This window comes from Urocitellus parryii, chromosome 11 (assembly GCF_045843805.1).
Source record: "Urocitellus parryii isolate mUroPar1 chromosome 11, mUroPar1.hap1, whole genome shotgun sequence".
In the NCBI taxonomy this organism is placed as follows: Eukaryota; Metazoa; Chordata; class Mammalia; order Rodentia; family Sciuridae; genus Urocitellus; species Urocitellus parryii.
This window is the reverse complement of record NC_135541.1, coordinates 24,177,892-24,199,938: the sequence shown is the minus strand read 5'-3', so window position 1 is coordinate 24,199,938 and position 22,047 is coordinate 24,177,892. Positions and strand designations below refer to the sequence as shown.

Below are 22,047 nucleotides of genomic sequence, written 5' to 3'. Positions count from 1 at the left end.
CCACCACAAAGTTGTTCATTGACCTTTCTGGAAGATGTTCACTTCAGCAGTTTTCATTTGTGAGCACAGGACTTTTTCATCATACCTTGAGGTATAAAATTTTCTAGGAATGACAAATTAGGGCAAGTGTTCACTAATCCATGACGACCAGATGCATCAAAGAACATAGTTTGCTCTTTTTAAATGTTTATTAATGACAGTACAAGAGTCAGCAAACTCTGAGGCTCATACTGTGGCCTTTGGGCATATCTTCAAGTTCATAGTTGGAGCATTAAAGTGGCCATGAATGCAAACAAATAGGTAATGGTAATGTTCCCATAAAACTATAAAAATCAAGCCATGGTTGACCCCTGCTATAGTGAACAGATTCACCTAAAGACCTTAATAAATTATCATTCATCTTTTATTGTTTCTTTAGACTCAAAGTATAAATTCTAATAAGAGAATGTGAAATTATGATCTTAAGTAATGGACATATTGGAAAGCTGAGAACACCACTATGTAAACAGGAAGGTTTTCGTCTTCAGATCTGATGAAGACCATGATAAAAATAAATAAATGAAAAAGTAAAAAAAACCCCAAAAACCAAAAAACACAAAAAACCCTGTTGGGGCTGGGGGTATAGTTCAGTGGCACAGCATTTGCCCAGCATGGATTGATCCCTAGCACCCGGCTGTAACACTTTAAAGCATATATTCTATGCCTCAAGCTATGCTAAATACTTTGTGTAAACTATTTCTTGCACTTGAAAACAAAACTGAATGCTGTACATCTTATTAAGCCTCACTTTACAGATAAACCATGGCTGAGAGTAACTTGATCAGGTTCACATAAGCAAATGATTAACACAAGAGGAACTAAATCCCAAGACTTCAAATACCCAAAGACCATTCCTTTATGATGTTAGCCAACCAATCCTCCCGGTGGACAAAGACTCAACCATGTTTGTAAGCCTTCCTGAAAATTAATTTTTATTTATACACTTACTTTTTTGTGGCACTAGGGATCAATCCCAGGGTGCATATGCTAGTCAAGTGATCTACCATTTAAGCAACACCCACTGCCCCCAAATTCTTGCATCTCTTGACATTCTCCCCTTGGAGAGCTAGCTCTCAACAATTATCATTACCTTTAGAACTTTGTTTTCCTTTCATTCCTGACCAGGAAGAATACTTACTCCTTTTATTCCCCTTAAGCTTAACGTGTTACTAAAAAATAGGATAACAATTTAAATTAAAATAGCAAAACTTGGTCAGGCTCGGTGGTGCATGCCTATAATCCCTACACTCGGGGAGGCTGTGGAAGGAGGCTCATAAGTGAGTTGCTAAGCATATCAGTGAGACCCTGTCTATAAATAAAATACAAAATAAAGCTGGGGAGGTGGCTCACTGCGAGTGCCTAAGTTCAATCCCTGGTACTGCTCCCCCTGCTACAAAAATGTGAAACTTTTTAATTAGCTCACTAGATACAACTTTCTGAAACTAAGAGTCCCAATGTATCCTTAAAATTTTTGTAGGTTTTCTTCTTCCTTGGGCCAGGAATGTGTCCTTAGTTCAAGTCCTAGAAATTCTAGGGGAAAACTCAATTTTTTGCCAGTCAAAGACCTACCAGCTTTTAGGGTCCCGTTTTCTGTCCTTGGAATTACTTTTTTCACTGGATTATAGGCATTAAACAAACGTGTATGTGTAGATGCTTTACAGGAGATCCCACAAAACAGCCATGATGGTATCTTATCCTATGGCCCCAGAGGGTAACCTTATCCTAACACAATAGCCAATACAGGGGGCAATGGGGGGGGGGACGACATGATAGAGTGGAGTGTCATTTTCCTTATAGAAACCTATTTTACTTCTTAGCCAGAAGCCATTTAGTAGGAATGGGTATTGACACTTGCAACAGAAAGGGAGCACACATTGATCTATAATTAGTCTTCAGTGAATCAATGTTCCTCATTCCCAGTCTAGCCTTCACTATTTTTTTCTTTTTCCCGATACTGGGGATTGAACCCAGGGGTGCTCTATCACTGAGCTATATACCAGTCCCCCGCCTTTTTATTTTTTATGTGAGATAGGGAGTCTTGCTAAGTTGTCAGGCTGGCCTCAAATTTGCTATCCTTTTTTTCAGCCTCCCAAGTAGCTGGGATTACAGGTTTGTGTCACTGCTCCTGGCAGCCTTCACAACTTCTGATGGCCCCCACCAACAACCCTTTCTTGTTTTGGTGTGACTATTCCATTGCTGGGCCACTCCCATTATGTAGCTATTGCTATACTCCTCTTATAGAACAGGTAACTACTCTGGGCGGTGGGGGGAAGAGATGAAACAAATTACCCTCCAAGTATGAATTAAAAATCATTCTTTAATTATTTAAAACTCAATGCTGGGTTTTAAAAAAAAAGTCTATAAATCTTCAATGCAATGATGAGCTGGGTAAATGGGTATAGCAGCTGATGTAGGTTATTTGAAATAATAAACATTATCACAGTATGAAGAAGGCAAAGTAAACAAATAGCTTAAGTATTTTATTTGCAACTAAGCTTGTTAACACTATATAATGAAAATGTACAAAGAATAATGTTGCAGTTTTTGGTTAGATTTAAGTCAGACATTCATTAATAAGGAATCTTCGAATGTGAATATTCCAAAAATTTCTCTAAGCCATCTGATCAGAACAACTGTCTCTGAATATTACCTTACTTTGGAAGGTATTGGCATACATTTGAATTAAACTCAAAAATTTTCAAAATAAGCCATAATTAAAAAAACTATTCTATGTTCAAACTAAAACAATTTTAATAGAACTTTCCTTTCCAGAAACAATAAAGGAAACAAGGCATTTTGTAAAATGTGGTCCTGAACAAGTCACAGTAAAAAATAAATGTATACTTAACTCCACCTCCTCAAAACAGAGGCTACTTTCTGCTCTGCAGCCTTGGAAACAAGGTGAAGAACAGCCTATAAGCAACTTCGGGTAGGGGGTTGCCAAAACAAAGCTCAAGCAGTTGAACATGGACACCTCAGAAGAATTTGGGGGAACCTGACCAAAGAATCTGAATTGTATTTTTAATAACTAATACAAAGGTGAAGTGGTTCCTCCCAAGTAGCAGTGCTGCTGGGGCCTGGCCCAGTCCCTTGCTCACCTATACTATGCTCCCGAGCAAACCCCAATGCTTCTGCTCCAGGAGAGACTGTTTCCCTTTAGAGGTTCAGTGTCCAGGGAGCTCTTTGATTGTATGAATGAGGTGAGCGGCGACTCCACGGGGTATTTTAAGGCTTGGAGTCAAAGATTTTTTTTTTTTTTTTCCTAACACAACTAGGTAGAGTCCATGTGTCAATGGCCTGTCTCCAGTTTGTTCTAACTTCTTACCACACATTTGTAGATCTAGGACCGAAGACCTTTGCTATATCATCATAATCACATCTAATGTCCATCCTAACTTATGATTCATATTCTGTGCCTGGAAACAGTCCCTGTATTTAACAATAATACCTACACATAAAACAATCCACTGTTACAACTTATATGGTCACAAAACATTAATGATCTTCGATAGACCAAGCAAATGTTTTTAACCATAATTGTCGTGCATCAAATTCACAGCCAGAATCCCCAAGATCAAAAAAAAATTTGCACAATACAAATAATAACTTAAAATATACATACACACACATACACACACTCTCACACACACTTCTTACAGAACTGTGCTTGGGGAAACTCCATTTGTTGAGTGCCACTGAAGGCATATTTTGCTAAACTGCTGCTCCAGGTATTTTTGTTTGGAAAATCTATCACAGTAGGGCACAGCTGTTTATTGGATGAGCAGAAAAGAAAGATATGCTTGTGGCAACCAGAAAGTTTTAAGGTCTTTCAAGTTGTATAAAATGGACCTGCAGAAACGTTTAAGTGTTCTCAGGATGCAAAGTTTTGGAGCTGAAATGTGATATCAAACCAGTTGCAAAAAGTGTACAGCAGCCATCTCTTGAGGTCAAACCTGGTACCCAGATAATGCAAGAAAGCTTCAGGATACATCTGCAAATTAGGAATAAAAAGCAAAAGAGGGTAAGAATACTAAAAAAAAAAAGTGTACTGTCATGCTTTTCTAACATTCATTAACAGCATATACGTCGCAATTTAAAAGGTACTAAACTTTATGAATATAAGAAACCTGGCTCAGGTTCAATTAGATATATTTATAATTAACGCTGTAACTGGTATTAAAAAATCCCCTGATCATATATAAGCTAGCTAGCTTAAGGAAACAACTTTCATGAATGAACAACTGGAACCACCTTTCTGGAGAAAAGATAGGTAAACAAAATAATATTGGTGCTGCAGCCAGAATACTATAGGTTTGAATCCTGGCTGAACCAATAGCTACATGAGCTCAGGCAAATTACTTAAGCTCTCTTAAGTGCTATCTTTACTATAAATGAGGCTAATGATTCCTCCCTCTTGGTGTTACTGTGAAGAATATGTTAAGAGTCACTGAAGATTTAAAGGGCTTAACCAGTGCTGGGCACAAAGTATTCTTAGCTATTATTTTACTTCACAGGGTTTTTGCTCTCAGGGGACAAGATATTCTGTGTTGATATCTTGCTCTCAGTACTTGGGAAAACCAAAGAAAAACTTGGCATACTTACAGCTTGTTGGTCTTGTCCCATATCGCCGCATAATCTGATCATGTGTGAATTTCACAAAAGATTCATACTGTTCTGTGAGGGAAAAAACAGCATGTACTTAACCCAGAAACTGCCTCCAATCCCAATTTTTTAAGAATCAAGTATCAGGATCATATCTATCTTCCCAGTTTGAATTCTCTGCCTTCTCAAAGCCTCCTTATAAAGGTCACTCTAAGATCTCTTCCTTTTTGATCTCAAATCCAAATTCCTAGCTCCTAGACTTATCACTGATCATCTACGGTAATATTTTCCTAAAAACCTCTTCCCTTATATAAACTTCATCACCTACCCCTGACCAAGAAAGAAATACATGCTTCACTACCACAGGCCAGCAAGTTTTAGCAAATCTCCTTTTGAGACATGAAGTGTTTTTGTTTTTTGGTACTGGGGACCGAACCCAGGGTCTTCTGCATGCTAGGTAAACATTCTACCACTGAGTCACATCCCCAGCCTCTGGGACATCAAGTGTTTTTTTTTTTTTGTTTGTTTGTTTTTTGTTTTTTTTAAGGGGTGGGGTGAGGTGGACACTCGTACCAGGGATTGAACTCAGGGGCATTCAACCACTGATGATGAGCCATATCCCCAGCCCTATTTTGTATTTTATTTAGAGATAGGGTCTCACTGAGTTGCTTAGTGCCTTGCCATTGCTGAGGCTGGTTTTGAATTCAAAATCCTCCTGTCTCAGCCTCCCAAGCCACTGAGATTACAGATGTGCACCACCATGCCCAATCCAAGTTTTGAAGTCCTCTTTCGCCATAAATTTAACATACACATTGGAAAAAAAAACATGAATGGAAGAGACAGGATGGCCAGAAACCTAAGAGAAAACCCTATACTATGTAATTGTAGATAATTCTGCAGAAATACCACTCTCTAAAGGGAAAATCATTAGAAAGGTAGAAGTAGGGCTGGGGATGTGGCTCAAGTGGTAGCTCGCTCGCCTGGTATTCGTGCGGCCCGGGTTCGATCCTCAGCACCACATACCAACAAAGATGCTGTGTCCGCCGAGAACTAAAAAAAAATAAATATTTAAAAAAAAAAATTCTCTCTCTCTCTCTCTCCCCTCTCTCACTCTCTCTTAAAAAAAATAAAAATAAAAAAATAAAGGTGAAAAAAAAAGAAATGTTAAAAAAAAAAAAAAAAAAAAGAAAGGTAGAAGTAGCCTGATATCTGTGAAAATGGAAGTAACTTAGTGTCAACTGAAACTGGAACTGAACCCAAGGCCTTGTACATACTAAGCACACACTCTATTATCAAGCTATACTCCCATCCTCTATAGAGTTATTTTCTTAAAATATAAAGTATATTAAAGGATCCAAAGTTCTATAAGAGAACCTATTTAACTTTGTTTAACACAACAATTCTCAATTTAAAGCAGACCGGGATACGGTGGTGTGTACATCAGTAATCCCAGCAATTCAGGAGGCTGAGGCAGGAGGATCCCAAATTTAGAGGCCAGCCTGGGTGACTTAGTGAGGTCCTGTCTTAAAATAAAAAAATAATAGGAGGGGAATTGCTGTATGTATATAGATGACTGTATGATCAATGTGATTCTGCAATCTGTACAATCAGGAAAATGAGAAATTATACCCCAATTGATTCAAATGTATGAATTAAGATCATTGTAATGTCAGGTGTAGCTAATAATTAAAAAAAAAAAATAGGAGGGGCTGGCGTTGTGGCTCAGTGGTAGCACGCTCGCCTAGCAAGCATGAAATCCTGGGTTTGATCATCAGCACCACATAAAAACAAATAAAGGTATTGTGTCCAACTACAACTAAAAAATAAATATTAAAAAATAATAATAGGGAGGGCTAAGGATATAACTTAATGGTAAAGCACCCTGGGTTCAATCTCCCAGTACTGCTAAATATATATACTTGTACATTAATATATACACGTTTGTTTGTGTGTGTATGTATGTGTGTATATATATATATATATATATATATATATATATATACACACACACACACACATATATACACACATAAATAAATCAGACCAATTAATATCTTTTTAAATTTTTTTTAATTGTAGTTGGACACAATATCTTTATTTATTTTTATGTGGTGCTGAGGATTGAACTCAATGTCTCACATGTGCGAGCTGAGCGCTCTACCACCGAGCTACAGCCCCAGCCCCAGACCAATTAATATTCTAATGAACCATGATATTGTTACAGAAAGTCGTAACCGAAAACCACTCTGATCCCAACATAGATTGTGCTCTTCCACCCCACCCCAGTACCAAGGGATGTAACCCAGGGCCTTGTGAATACTAGGCAAGTGCTCCACCACTAAGCTACAGCCCTGGTCCTTTTTTAAACTTTTATTTTCAAACAGGGTCTAAGTTGCCCAGAATTGACTGAACTTGTGATCCTCCTGTCTCAGCTTCACAAAAGCAAAATTATAAGTGTGCATCACTGCACTCATTTCTAACCCTGTCCTTTTTTCACTATCAGGCACTACTTTCTATTCAGGATTCAGAGGATCCTGACCCCCATCCCCCAAAAATTGCTGTGTTAGGAACTGACTGAACCCAAGGCATGCTAGGCAAGTGCTCTACCACTAAGCTATATCCCCAGCCCTGATCTATTCCTGATTCAGATTCCTTCCTTTCACATAAGACTCTATTTTCTATTATACTTCTCAAATCACAAGATGCCTAATTTCCCATATTCACAAATTGATCCCATCCAGAACTTTAAAAATTAACAATACTGGGGCTGGGGATGTGGATCAAGCGGTAGCGTGCTCGCCTGGCATGCATGCGGCCCAGGTTCGATCCTCAGCACCACATACAAACAAAGATGTTGTGTCCGCCGATAACTAAAAAATAAATATTAAAAAATTCTCTCTCTCACTCTTTAAAAAAAAAAAAATTAACAATACTGTACTCCTCCCAAACACCTAGTGGGAAGTTAGTACTATATCCCACCACCGATTAACCAACATGATGGATCAAATCAATGATCTTTTTTGCATGAAGCCCTATTCTTTTTAAAGTTACTTAGCAGAGGGTTAATTCTTACTGAATCCTATTTAACAGTGATAGCAAAATTATTGCCTGGGCCTACCTGCTAGTTTGGTGTTGAGGATTTGCTCATATTCCTCCCGAATTTTATCTTCATAGTCTTTTAAAAGCCTCTCACATATTATTCCAACTTGTCGAAGGGTAAAGGTGGGCTGGTCCTTCTTCATCCAGGAGGAACCTGACCAAAAGATAAATATAGTTTATATAATATATTAAGGTTCTAAGGTTTGTAATTAACAATTTATATAAACAATCCTCAAGATTATAAAAACTAAAACTGGGCATGGTGGCACACACCTGTAATCCCAGCTACTCAGGAGGCTGAGGCAGAAGGATCCCAAATTTAGAGGCCAGCATGGGTGACTTAGTGAGACTCTGACTAAAAATAAAAAATAAGGGCAGGGAATATAGCTCAGCAGTAGAGCGTCCCAGCAGCACCACAACCACCAAAAAAAGAAAAAAATTATATCTTTATGTTACATGAGTATTTTCATAAAATTCGGCTTCCACCTTTATTTCATAAAGCAAAGCCAAAGGTAAACTGAGATAGGAAGAACAACATGTATTCAGATGTAAGAAAAAGTTATGATGCCATAAGAATCTATTCACATTCAATGCTCATTTCATAAAGACAAGAACAAAAAAGTTTAAAGGGTATAAAATCTCGAGTCCAGATTAGGGAAAATAGATTCAGAACATGAGAGCTACTTTGATCTTTGGAGATCATCTAGACCTATGTTTAATGAAGTAGGTACAAGATCTGTAAAATTAACAAGAAAAGATTTAAATTAAATTCTGATTTAATTCTGTGGCGGGGCTTGGGAAGCTTATTTTTAAGCTCCACAGGTGATTCTGGTTGATATGGGCAATTAGAAGCTCAGGAGACCAAAGGACTTGCCCAATATTAAAAAAAAAAAAAAAACTTAGCAAAGGCATTAACCTTTAAGGTCGCGGAATCATGTTAACAAGTTCAAACATATTTACAAAGAATTCCTTTCTAAATTAAAACTAAAGGAAACAAGCTGGTGGTGCCCGCCTATAATTCCAGCTACTTGGGAGGCCTAAGGCAGGAGGATCACAAGTTCAAGACCAGCTCAGACAACTTGATGACACTTCTCAAATTAAAATTAAAATTTAAAAAAAAAAAAAAAAAAAGGAAGAAAGGCTGGGGCTGTAGCTGAATGGTACAACACTTGCCTAATATGTTTAAGGGCCTGCATTCAATCCCCAGCACTGCAGAACATTAAAAAAACAAAACAAAAAAAAACCCCACACACATATGGAAATCTATCATGAGAATGAGAACTTCCATGGTAAACATTAAGAATACCCCTGCTTAAATGTTTATTAGTACCTATTATAACCCTCCTTCTAGCGTCCCTTCTGTCTCTTTTCCAGCAGACTATGAAATTCAAAACCTTGGTAGCTTAAGATTTCAGATGTCGTGGTCTTACTAATCAGATTCACTCACAAAAGATCTAAATTCATTACTGAAGTTAAGTGGGTGGATAAGCTTAAACCAGGAACCTATTTCAATGTTGAGGCTAAAGGATAAGCAGCCTGGTTCTGGAGTTGGCAACTGGAGCAACAGATCCCAAAGGTGATTTCCTGATCAAAATAAAGCAACAGCCTCAGTGATCATCCAGTTTTGAGGTGTTTTTCAGAGATCACACTAGGATCTGTTTCTTCATCCCTATTTGTTTTTTAAATTTTTTTTTAATTTGTAGATGGACACAATAACTTTAATAACTTGCCAGGCATGGTGGCTCACGCCTGTAATCTCAGTGACTTGAGAGGCTGAGGCCCCAAGCAACTCAGGGAGACTCAGGGAGACCCAGGCTCAAATTAAAAAATGGCTGGGTATATAGTGGTAAAGTGCCTCTGGAGGGGCTGGGGTTGTGGCTCAGTGGTAGAGCGTTTGCCCAGCATGTGTGAGGCACAGGGTTCGATTCTCAGCACCACATATAAACAAACAAAGGTCCATTGACAACTAAAAGAAATATTTTAAAAAATAAATAAAGTGTCTCTGGGTTCAATCCCAGTACCAAGGGGCAAAAAAAAAAAAAAAAAAAAAAAATTACCCGACTGGCAGTGTAGCTCAATAGTTGAGCACCTGCTTAGCATACCATGAAGCCCTAGGTTTGATCCCCAGCACTGCAAATATTAATAGCAATATAGGGCTGCGTTTATGACTTAGTGGTAGAGCACTTGCCTCGAATATATGAGACACTGGGTTCGATTCTCAGCACAGCATAAAAATAAAAAATAAAGGCCCATCAACAACTAAAATGAATAAATAAAAATTTTTAAAAAGTAATAGCAACATATTAAAGCTGAAGTTCACATAACAGAGAATGAACCATTTTAAAGTGAACAATTCAGTTGCATTTAGTATACAATGCAACTGAATTGTTCACAATGTTGTTAAACAACCATTTCTTCCTAGTTCTAAAACATTTCCATCACTCCAAAAGGTTAAAATTCCTTACCTGTTAAGCAGCTTCTCTCCATTCTCCCCTGACCTTTTACTTCCTGGCAAACAACAACTTCTATAAGAAGATAATTCTTAATCAAGGCAATTTGTTTTTATTTGTTTATTGGTACTGGGGATTGAACCCATGAGCACTTCTACCACTGAGCTACATACCTAGCCCTTAAAAAAATAAATTTTTTTTTTTGAGATGGGGTCTTATAAAATTGCTAAGCTGGCCTCAAATTTTTGATCCTCCTGCCTCAGCCTCTCAAATTGCTGGGATTGCACATATATAACATGCACTTAATTTAAGGTAATTTTTTAACCTTTAGAACTGTCAAGTTTGTGAGGAAACAAACTCCTCTAACTATTAAAGGAGACAGCCCAGGGGCTGGGGATGTGGCTCAAGCGGTAGCGCGCTCAACTGGCATGCGTGCGGCCCGGGTTCGATCCTCAGCACCACATACAAACAAAGATGTTGTGTCCGCCGAAAACTTAAAAATAAATATTAAAAATTCTCTCTCTCTCTCTCTCCTCTCTCACTCTCTCCTTAAAAAAAAAAAAAAAAATTAAAGGAGACAGCCCACCACCACTGCAGATGTTCAAAAACAGGTCTGCTGACTATTTGGAGGAAATGGTAGGAAAAGCTGGTTCACAAAGTGACCAAGAAGATTCCCTCAAACACTGAGATTCTATGCTTGTTTTTTTTTTTTTTTTTTTGGTATGGGGATTGAACCCAGAGGCATTTAACCACTGAGCCACACCCCCAGCCCTTTCTTTATATGTTATTTAGAGATGGGGTCTTGCTTAGGACCTCACCAAATTGCTGAGGCTGGCTTTGAACTCATGATCCTCCTGCCTCAGCCTCCTGAGCCACTGGGATTACAGGCAAGCACCACCTTACCAGGCCTGAGATCCTACTTTTGAGTTTCACTGGCCATCTGTAAATGATGTTATATAGCAGTACTGTTCAACAGAACATTCTAAGAATCAGAAATGTCCTCGTTTGCTGCCCAATACAACTGCCACATATGGCTACTGTGTGCCCTTGAAATACTCTTAGCATACCATGAAGCCCTAGGTTTGATCCCCAGCACTGCAGATATTAATAGCAGATTATTTGTGAACTTAAGATTTATTTACTTAAATAAATTTAAGATCTTAAATTTTATTTAACTTATTTAAAGTTAAGATTAAATAGCTCTCCTATGGCCAACAGACACACTGCAGTTATAGAGGAACATGCTCTTGTACTGGGTGGAAGACCACCAAACAAATTAATCCAATTTTGTGACTATGGTTTTAAAAGTATTAAGCAGTAACTACTTTATGCAACTACTTTACTAATTTAATTATTTTAGAAAAGATCAATTCTGGATTGGAAAGCCACCATTATAAATACCATTTATAAACTCTTTTATTAAATATCCATTTTGCCCATGAAAACATGCTTACCTGGAGAGCTAGGTGCTGTGAGTGCTGAGGAGTGAGGCTGGCTTTCTGAAGTACAAGCTTCACTCTGATTGAGAACAACTTCTAAATGTCTCCACCTCTGATAACGACTATATTCTTGCTTTATGTTCTGAAAAATTTGCTCTAACAAAAAAGAAACAAGCATTCACTTTGTCATTTTTTCCAACTTTCTTCAGAAGGTGGAGGACAGGTCTTTCGACTAGACTTTAAATATTCCTTTTAGCATGCAGTTCTCAAATCTTTTTCCTTCCCCCCATGGTATTTATATTAAAAAAATGAACACTGATACTATATCAAACACTCGTTCCATAGCCCCAGATAGTGTGCTCTTATTGCTATTTCAACAGCAGCTATTTTGGCATAAGCCACCCAAACAGTTCCCCACACTTGTTTTCTCATAGCAATGAAGATCCAGAACTGCTGTTTGCTAGATGATAAGTACAATTTATAGTAAAAGAAACCCCCTTTTGTCTAACAGGAATTATTTTTGTTTTATTTTAGTGGTACTAGGGATTGAATCTGGGGGTGCTCTACCACCAAGCTAAATCTCTAACCTCCCCCCCCCCTTAAATTTTGAGACAGGGTTTCACTATGTTGCCAGGCTGGCTACTGACTTGTGATACTCACTCAAACTCCTGAGTCGCTGGGATTACAGATCTGCACTAATGTGCCCAGCAGAAGTTATTTTTTATCTTTATTTTTTTACATTTTCAGAGACAACAGTATTAAGAGGTGAGTCTCTTATCACCCAACACCTTCTAACAATGAAGCTTTTGTCCCATGTGAGACTCAAAGATCTTGGAGGAAGACAACAAAAACTATTTTCACAGCGTGGACACTGATTAGGGGAGAAGCTAAGATTTACTGCTTACAGTCATAGAGCTAAGACAAGAATTTTCTACAAGAGACAACACTTGGTAGGATTCAGATTGCTATTCTGCAAAATGGCAGCTATTAAGAATACAAGGATGTGGAGGAAAAGGCACACTCATACATTGCTGATGGGAATGCAAATTGGTGCAACCAATCTGGAAAGCAGTATGAAGATTCCTTGGAAAACTTGGAATGGAACCACCATTTGACCTAGCTATCCCACAGCACTTAAAAACAGCATGCAATAGTGATGCAGCCACATCAATGTTTACAGCAGCACAATTCACAAAAGCTAAATTGTGGAACCTACCCAGATGGCCTTCAATAGATGAATGGATAAAGAAACTATGTTATATACACATAATGGAATATTAGTCAGCATTAAAAGAGAATAAAACATGGCATTTGCAGGTAAATGGATAGAGTTGGAGAATATTATGCTAAGTGAAGTAAACCAACCCCCCAAAAAACAAACAAACAAACAAACAACAACAACAAAAAAAACAAATACCGAATGTTTTCTGATATGAGGATGCTGATCAATAATGGGGACTGGGTGGCAGGAGCATGGGAAGAAACTTTAGATAGGACAAAGGAGAGGGAGTAGAAGGAAGGGGCAGAGGTGTAGAAAAAAAAATGCTATTCTGAGTCAAGAAAATCATAAACCAAATTTGCTAAGGCTATTAAAGGGAGTCCAAGAAACACCAAAAATTACCTTGAAGTATACTCCTAGAGACAAAAAAGAATCTGGAAGGATGTGGTTTTCAAGTTTTTCATTTTTGCAGTGTAATACTACATTCACCTGCCAGACATTATAAAGCCTCCCTAATAAAAAAAAAAAAAAAAAAAGCTGGGGCATCATGGTCCACACCTGTAACCCCAAGTACTCAGGAGGCTGAGGTAGGATTCCAAATTTGCACATAGTCTTGGCAACATAGTAAGATGCTGTCTTAAAGATAGGTAGGTAGGTAGATAGTTAAATACACAAACAAACAAATAGGGCTAGGGATGAAGCTCAGTGGTAGAGTGGATCAGGTCCAACCTCCAACACTGCCCCCCCCCAAAAGGGTGAAAACAAACAAAAAGGGTGGAAAAAAAACCCCACAAAACATAAAACCCCAGAAAACTATATCATCCTTGTCTCAATTCAAATTATTCTTGTGTATATGCTGCTATAACCTATTTTTTAGTGGTGGGGGATGTTAATGCTCTTAATAACCATGTGACTATATCTTGGGAAGTCATTCAAGATCTTTAGTATAAATGTCAAATGCCTATGTGAATCAAAAATCAAAGAGTAATTCATAATGCTATAATAAATTATGGTACTGTCTAACAAATGGTATGAACTCAAAATAGCTCCACACATAGGTAAACTCCTTAACTCTCCATCTAAATTCTGGAACAATATAGGATAAACAATGCTTTCCTTTAAGAGTGCTATGAAGTTCCTATTTCAGACCCTTGAATTTACAAAGTCTTCACTTCATTTTAAAAATGTACTATTCCTCAAGCACATACTTGCCAGATTCAATACAAGGATGTAAGAAACTGTAATGACTTGAAACAAGAAAGGACAAGTATGAGGACAATGCTCAAGAGAACAGAAGTTCTTTGATAAACAAACCTCTTTAACAGCCTCCTGTATGGTAAAGTGTACAAATGGAAAGATACAATATTAGAAAGACTACTAAGTCTAAGAATATGAACATCCAAAGGAGAAATATAAGGAAGTAGGTGTGATTTTTTTTCCTGAAGAACATAGAACAGAAAACAGTAATTTTTTAAAAAGAAAAATCCAAAAGTCCTTAACAGTGGATGTTATTTTTGTTGTTGTTGTTGTTGTGGTTGTAGTGCTGGCGATTGAACCCAGGGTCTTATGCATGCCAGGCAAGTATTCTACCAGCTGAGCTATGACCCCAGCCCAGTGGATGCTAATTTTAATCCTTGTTTCTCATTATTTGAAGTAGTTCTTCCAGGTTCTATCAGGATAAAAAACTGTACCATGGTTCCTAGTTGCTAGACCAAAATTCAAACTCTTGAATATATCATCCAAAACCCAGTCCCAATTTATTTTCCCAGGTCCCTTTCCCACTATAAGCTAGTTGAATGAAACTATTAGTTCTTCAGTTCCTGTAGAGTTCGGAGCCCTTGCTCTAGCAGTTTCCATTTGCTTGACAAGGGGGTGTGCCATTCCTCCACTGAAGACCCAGCCAACTAAAATGCTATCTCAAGTCAGAATGTATTCTCCAACTCACAAGTCATGATCCATTAGTTGCTTCCTGCCAGGAGTGGTGGTGCAAGACTATAATCCTAGGGTTGGGGTTGTAGAGCTCAGTGGTAGAGCGCTTGCCTAGGATGTGTGAGGCCCTGGGTTCAATACCTAGCACCATATAAAAAATGAAATAAACAAAATAAAGGTATTGTGTCCATCTACAACTAAAAATATTTTTAAAAAATACTATAATCCAGCAACACAGGAAGCTGAGGCAAGAGGACTGCAAGTTCGAGGCCAATCTCAAGAGATTTAGTGAGACACTGTTCCAAAATAAAAAGTAAAAAGTCTGGGGATGTAACACAGTGGTAAAATATCTTAGGTTTAATCCTCAGTACTTTAAAAAAAAAAAAAAAAAAAAAGCTTTGCATACAGACTCACTCCATATTTATAAATATCTCCACATCTCCCTGAGGTCAACAATCCCCTTTCATGCCTGGCATTTACTCATTAAAAATTTAAGCAATAAAAGGCTTAATTCTATAGGTCTTTCTATAGAAAGTGCTCTATTATACATATCTTTTTTTTTTTAATGTCAAGTAAAAAAGTTTCTTGACCATTCATGACATAAGTTTACAACCTTTGAGATAACTGGGATATTATAAAATGAAGTCACTGATTATTACACTTACTTTCCATTAGCTTTTTACTTGACTCTGTTAGTATAACAACATTCTCTTCCCCATTCTTCCTTTTTAATCCACAAGGCACCTTTCACTTAAACCAAAGAATCAAATTATAAATCATTAATACTTTCTATATCTTTCGTGTAGAACCAAATAAGCATTAAGAAACATGGGGAGGCTGAGGTTGTGGCCGAGCAATAGAGCGCTCACCTTGCATGTGTAAGACCCTGGGTTTGATCCTCAGCACCACATAAAAATAAATAAACAAAATAAAGATATATTAAAAAGTTTAATTTTCTTAAAAAAAAAAAAGAAAGAAAGAAACATGGGGGTGGAGGTATAGCTCAATGATAGGGTGCTTGCCTAGCAAGAGTGAGGTCCTGGGTTTGATCCCCAGCCATCACACAAAAGAGAAGGAGCTGAGGATATATTGCAGTGGTAGTGCTAGAGCACAGCTAAGTATGCCTTGGGCTCAATCCCCATTACCCTCCCCCCCAAGAAACAACTGATCTTTAAAAATAAATATTTCATTTTAAATAAAATGTAACATAAATGACCAAGAAACTGGTTTGCATAATTTTTTTTGGGGGGGATGATCTTTCCAAAGGCTAGGTTTTTAAGATTTAAAAAACAGCAGCCCTTGGCTGGGTGTGAGGCCCTAGGTACAATACCAAGCACACACAGAGAAAGAAAAAATAACAAAAGTTCTCATTATTACACTTCCATATTCAGGCTCCCAAATACATTCAACAATCATTTACTCAGCATTTATTGTAATATGACCAACACTATTAGTCTAGAGGGTAGTACTTAATAACTACATAAAGCCTACTACTATAGTTTTCAAAAATACTTTTTGCAGCCATCTATGTAGGTCCTCAACAAATGATAAATGGAGCAAGTATTAATTCCATTTTGTAGAAGTGAGACCTCAAAAGATAAGACAATCCTTGGGTATCTAAGATCATTGGGAGGAAGGGGAAAACACACACACACACACACACACATCACAAATCCAGTGGAATTTTGGGCCTCAAGTGATTCTTTGGGCCTCATGTGATTCTCCTGTCTCAGCCTTCCCAGTAGCTGGGACTACACCATTTCTACTCCCTGCTTTTGTCCTTCAAAAAAAAAAAACAAAAAACAAAAAAACCTTTTCCAAATATGATTTCATTCTGTGCATAAAGCTATTCAACATTAAATGATCAGGGAATTTAAAGTAAGAATAGAGATACTTATGGGGCAGATTGGGTAATGGATAGGCCACTTGAAGAAATTACGAAGTGGAATCAGCAAACACGGGGGAAACAACATGATACAGGCACAGCAACATGGATCTGGGGGAAAGAGTAGAGGCGGGGTTTTAAGAAAATGTTTAAAAAAACGTGACCAGGTCACGCCTGCAATCCCATTAACTTGGGAGGCTGTGGCAGAAGGATCACAAGTTCCAGGCTAGCCTCAGCAACTAAGTGAGACCTTATGTCAAAATAAAAAATAAACTGTTCGGGACATAGCTCAGTCGTTCGATCCCTAGTACCAAACCAAAAACCAACCAAACAAAATATCAAAACTGACTAGATAAGATATGGTTATAGTTGATAAATCCTTCAATTTTCAAGGTTTAAAAAAGAAGTGAACACAGTAAGGATCTAAAGTCTGGGCGAGGGCTAGGTAGGTATCTAAGTAGGTATCCAGTACCGCACTTGTCCAGCGGTACTGGAGACCCTGGGTTCCATTCTCAGAATGGGGAAGAAGAAGAAGAAAAAAAAAAAAAATCCGAGAACTCTGCTGGCTGCAGCAATCTTGGTGTGGGAACGAGTCTAAATCTACATTATAGATATGCAGAGGAAGGAGGAAATGAAATCTAAAGGCACTGGTAACTGAAAAAAAGGTAAGGAAAGAATGTTAAAGGTGATTGCTTTAAGCTTGATGAACAGAAAAACGCACAAAGAAATAACTTCCAAAAATCCACTTTAGGAATCCCTCATTTCTGGACGTTCTTTAAAACTGATGAATATTAATGTCGATGCACTTTCCCCTCTAGTAATGCAATATGATATGTATCTTTACTGTCACACCAGACCTTCCCTTGGCCAAATGGAATGCCTTATTGGCAAATGGAATGCCTTATTGAAGGACAGTCTCTGCATTAGATAGTTGAATTCTTGCTACAAGAACCTCTGTATGTTGAAAGAGCCTCAAATTTTGGCCAATGACCTACTGATTTCGAGCCATATTCGGTACAAGACAATAACCATAGAATAAAACTTGGCCAGTCTCTTTTAGAAATAGATTGAAATCGGATTCCAGGACTCCTGAGATGGCTTCTAGTCCCTAAAGACGTCTGGAAATCAGGTCTTCCTATAATCTACATTTCGGTGCTGAGCTGCACATACTCAACGCCCCTTCCGAGTAACCCGCCCCCACCCGCCACCCTCAAGGCCGGGTTCGTGAGCAGAATCCAATTTCCCATGGCCCACTGGATCTGCAGGGCGGCGGGGTGCAGCGTAGACAAGAGGGGTTTCAGGGACGGGGAGGGCTCAGCGGCCTGGGTATTCCCATCTTCCTTTTGGTGCCCACTCCTCTAGGTTCTCCAGCTTCAGGAAAACCGAAAACCGACACCGAGGGGCCACTACCCTTCCCGGATGTCTCCGATCCCCGGAAGCAGCCAGGCCCAGCAGCACCCCAGTTCCCTTTTCTTAAGGCAAAGAAGGGGTCCGTGGTAGAATTCGCCCGGCGTTCAAGACCCCTTCCCACACCCCAGCCCCCAATGCCTGGGCCTGGCTTCCTGCCAAGCCCGCAGCAGCGCAGGTTACCCGGAGTTGGAAGGCGCCGCTCGCTGCCGGGCGGGGCGGGCTGCTGGAGAGTCGGCGGCGGGGTCTGCGTCTGAAGCGGTGGCGGCGGCTCCGCGTCCGGGGGCCTGAGGCCCGGAGTGGGGCCGGGCAGAGGGGCGCAGCGCCGCCGCTTCGGGGAACCGGGGCTTAGCAGCGCCGCCTCGAACTCCATGGGCCGCTTCAGCGTCGCCCCGCACGCCATGACGCTGAGGGGCCAGGGACCAGGGGCGGACGCGGCGGCTGCTGCGGCCCAAGCTCCGGCTCCTCAGCGGGGCTCGCAAGCCAAGCCGGCTCCAATGGCGCCTCCAGCACCCGGCAGCGGCGCTGGCCCCGCCTCCTGTGACGTCACGGGAGCTCGCCAACGCCCGGCGGAGGGGGGCAAGCCGGAAGAGGGCCGCTCCGGGAGGTCGGTCACCGACTGCGCGGCCCGCGGCGCCCCTGCTGAGGAAGTGGAACGGCCTGGGTGGAGAGCGCCGTCGCCAGGCAACACCGGGAAGGCCCCCACCCCCGCCTCCGCCCCTCCCGGGGTCCCATCCCCCTGCTCCCGGGCCGTCGCGCCGGGGTGGCCCCTGAGGTTTTCGCACCTGCGCGGCACAGGCCTGGGGGAGGGGAGAGCTGGAAGGGCCTGGGGAAACCGTGAGGGTCTTGGGGACTCGCAGCCCGGTAACCTCTTGGGCCCCTCTAGTCCGCGTGATGAAAGAGCGGCGATTCTAAAAGGTCATCAAGGGCATTCCGCCGCGTCTGGTGGAATCTGCATTTAAACATAACCGATTATCTGAGGATGGGTTTTAGGAAGTACATGAACCCCATGAAATTATGGGCAAAACTGTGGAGAGGTATGTTTGTGGGTGAATTTTGGGGATAGATGACCTATACCTTAACTCATCAAATGGATTTATCACACACACACACACACAATTAAAAACAAACAAAACAACCCACTGGCTTAAACTAATTATGGTATCAGAGCATTAGGAAATTGGCTTGATAGGTGATTTACCACTCTCCCCTCTGACTTGGCAACTCAGGCAGGTTCTTCCTCAGGTTTATCTGAATTCTCTAAGGCTCTGGAAAATGAATAGAACACAACAAGGTTCTGCTTTTAGGAACTGTACTTGTATTTTCTTGGGGAGCAGTGCTTTCGGCAGTTCATCAGAAGGATTTGTGATCCCAAAAAAGCTTAAAACCTTTCTGTTATCATACATACATATTAAATAATGACCATGCATCCTGTGATCTGTGTTCAGTACCTCGCTTTTCTAATAGCCTATATGCCAAGATCAGTTTGTTTGCCCAACATTTGAAATGGAGAATATGGGCATACATTTTTTTAAATTTTTTTTATTTTTGGTCCCTTTTCTGTGAGTCTTCCAGTTTCTCCAGATTCTTTTTTTTTTTAAATTTTGTTTTTTATTGTTGTTGTTGTTGCACATGGACAGAATGCCTTCATTTTGTTTGTTTATTTTTATGTGGTGCTGAAGTTTGAACCCAGTGCCTCACACATGCTAGGCAAGTGCTCTACCAGGAGCCATAACGCCAGCCCTTCTCCAGATTCTTTTAACTATCATAAGTCATGTATTTTTGCAATATAGTTCTAAAGTGACTGAGTATGTTAAGGCTTTTTTTTTTTAGTTCTAGAGATCAAACCCAGGGTCTTGCTCATGCTAAGCACACACTCTGCCAGTGAGCTGCTACATCTCCAGCTCACCTTAAGTTTATTTTAGTCCATCTGTTGTCCATTAAGAACATAAAGAAAGTTTACAATTGGCTACAAAACTAGAAATAGAATATTAGAACCAGAGGAAAAAAGATCACAATTATCCTGGAGTTAAACATGACTAACTGCATTTGAAATTTATTTCTACATTTCCTGAATACCAGGGCAAAAATGAACCTAAATTTGTCATCAGAAAGAAATCGTTTCATCAGAGAAGATAGACCATAGTTTTGACTTGTTTCTGTATCACTAAATTCTAAACGTAATTAGGAAATGGTGAGTTGATATTCTAAAGCAGTTAAGACATTTGAACAACAAATGCAAAAGCAAAATTTACATGGCTATTGCTTTCTCCTCTCCCCCCATATGGATGTTTCTTGTGACCAATAAAAGCCAAGAACAACAACCTAGTGATCGTTACTTTTAAAGGGGGCTTGTTTAATGTGGTCCAAGTAAATTGCTTTCTTGTGGTGTAAACAGGCCTGAAGTTAGAGCTTAGAATGTTTGAATATATGTCCAATGGATAGTTATTCTACATAGCATTTCTATTAGCTAAGCTTTTGCTAAGTGCTTTGGTAGTCACCCTTCTCTGTGATCCTCTAAAACTATGAGTGTGCCTCATAATATTAGTGTTTTTAAAGAGGAAGTTATAGTTTGTTTATATATCTGTGCTTCAAAACCATACATTCCTTGAGAATGATAACTTGTCCTTGTTCATCTGTTTTTACCCATCTGAGTCCAGTGTTTGAATACAGCAGGGGTAGGCACAAAATAGCTATTGGTCAAATGAATAAATGGCAGTTATTGTTTTCTGTATCTCTGAAAGCTGATAGACCACATTGCTGAATGAGGGTGGATTCAGATGATTCAGAAACCAAACAAGTAGGTGGTATATTCTATTATATGTTGCAGATGATGTGTTTGAGGGAGGTAAATGGGCTGCTCTGAGAGGGCTACTCAGTGTGATGTCTCTTTATGAGGTCACCGCAGTCCAGTTGCTTTGCTTTACATATACAGACACTTGATCAGTCATATACATGCATCCTGCCCCAGCACACACACGTAATTGAGTATGTCTATGTGATAGGCATTATACCATCATTATGTATTATGATTGAGGATACACTGGTTTGAAAAGAGGTTTGCTTCCTACCCTCCTAGGACTTCTAGTCTATTAGAGATGACATATTAATCAAATAATCACAACAGCAAATATATAATTACAGTCTGTGACAAGTACTAGGAAGGAAAAGGACAGGATGACATGAGAGCATACAACTGGGAGTCTGAACCTGTCTTGGATTGCAATAAGGATTTTCTGAAGAAGTGGCATTTGAACTAAGAGCTGAGGAATCAGTAGGTGTTAACATAGCCAAGAGAGTGTAGAGACATTCCAGGCAGAGGGGATAGCATATAGAAAGGCCTGTGATAGAAGAGATCACAGAGTGTTTGAGGAACTGAAAAAAGCCTCAAGTGGCTGTGGTACAGAACATGAATGAAGTCAAGAAAGACTGGCAGTTGATGAACACATTTACATTTAAAAGGGTTCCTGGCTGCAATATGGAGAATGGGTCCAGGAGATCAGGGATGGATGAAGGTGATCAGGAAAGAGATTATGTATCCATTTAGATTATGCTTTGTATTATTAGTTTTACAATTTTACAATATTATGAGGAATCTCTTACCTGCCAGCACACACGTGTGTTCTTTAATGTCTCCACTTGGGGGTTCACCTTGTGAAAGCTCAGTAAAAGGTCTGAGGCTCTACCTTTTCACTGTTGTACAACCTAGGGGTGTGGTTAGACTAAAAAGATGGAGATAGGAATGAAGGGAAAAGGATACCATCTTCCAAAATCTGCCAGTATTCTTTCTCCAGAGGTTCCAAAGAAATCATCTATGTTTACAGTTTTCTTTTATGTACCTCTCGTTCACTACCTATCAATCCATACCTATCTGACCTATGCTCCCATCCCATTCCAGTCAAACAGGTAAGGTTTCAAACTATTGATAAAAATAGACTGATATAAACAAATTTTAGGAGATGAAGTCAACAAGATCTT

General features: G+C 39.6%; 1 protein-coding gene across 1 annotated transcript; it reads right to left on the bottom strand.

Annotated features, from left to right (window-relative positions):
- Positions 1 to 2,865: 2,865 nt before the first annotated feature.
- Positions 2,866 to 18,590, bottom strand: Akirin1 (akirin 1). Its single transcript, XM_026393399.2, has 5 exons — positions 18,253 to 18,590; positions 11,645 to 11,785; positions 7,760 to 7,894; positions 4,642 to 4,713; positions 2,866 to 4,030 (listed from the first exon to the last, which is right to left on the bottom strand). Exons 1-5 carry the CDS (start codon positions 18,470 to 18,472, stop codon positions 4,020 to 4,022), a joined length of 579 nt encoding a protein of 192 aa, XP_026249184.2. The 5' UTR covers positions 18,473 to 18,590; the 3' UTR covers positions 2,866 to 4,019.
- Between the last annotated feature and the right edge of the window lie 3,457 nt (positions 18,591 to 22,047).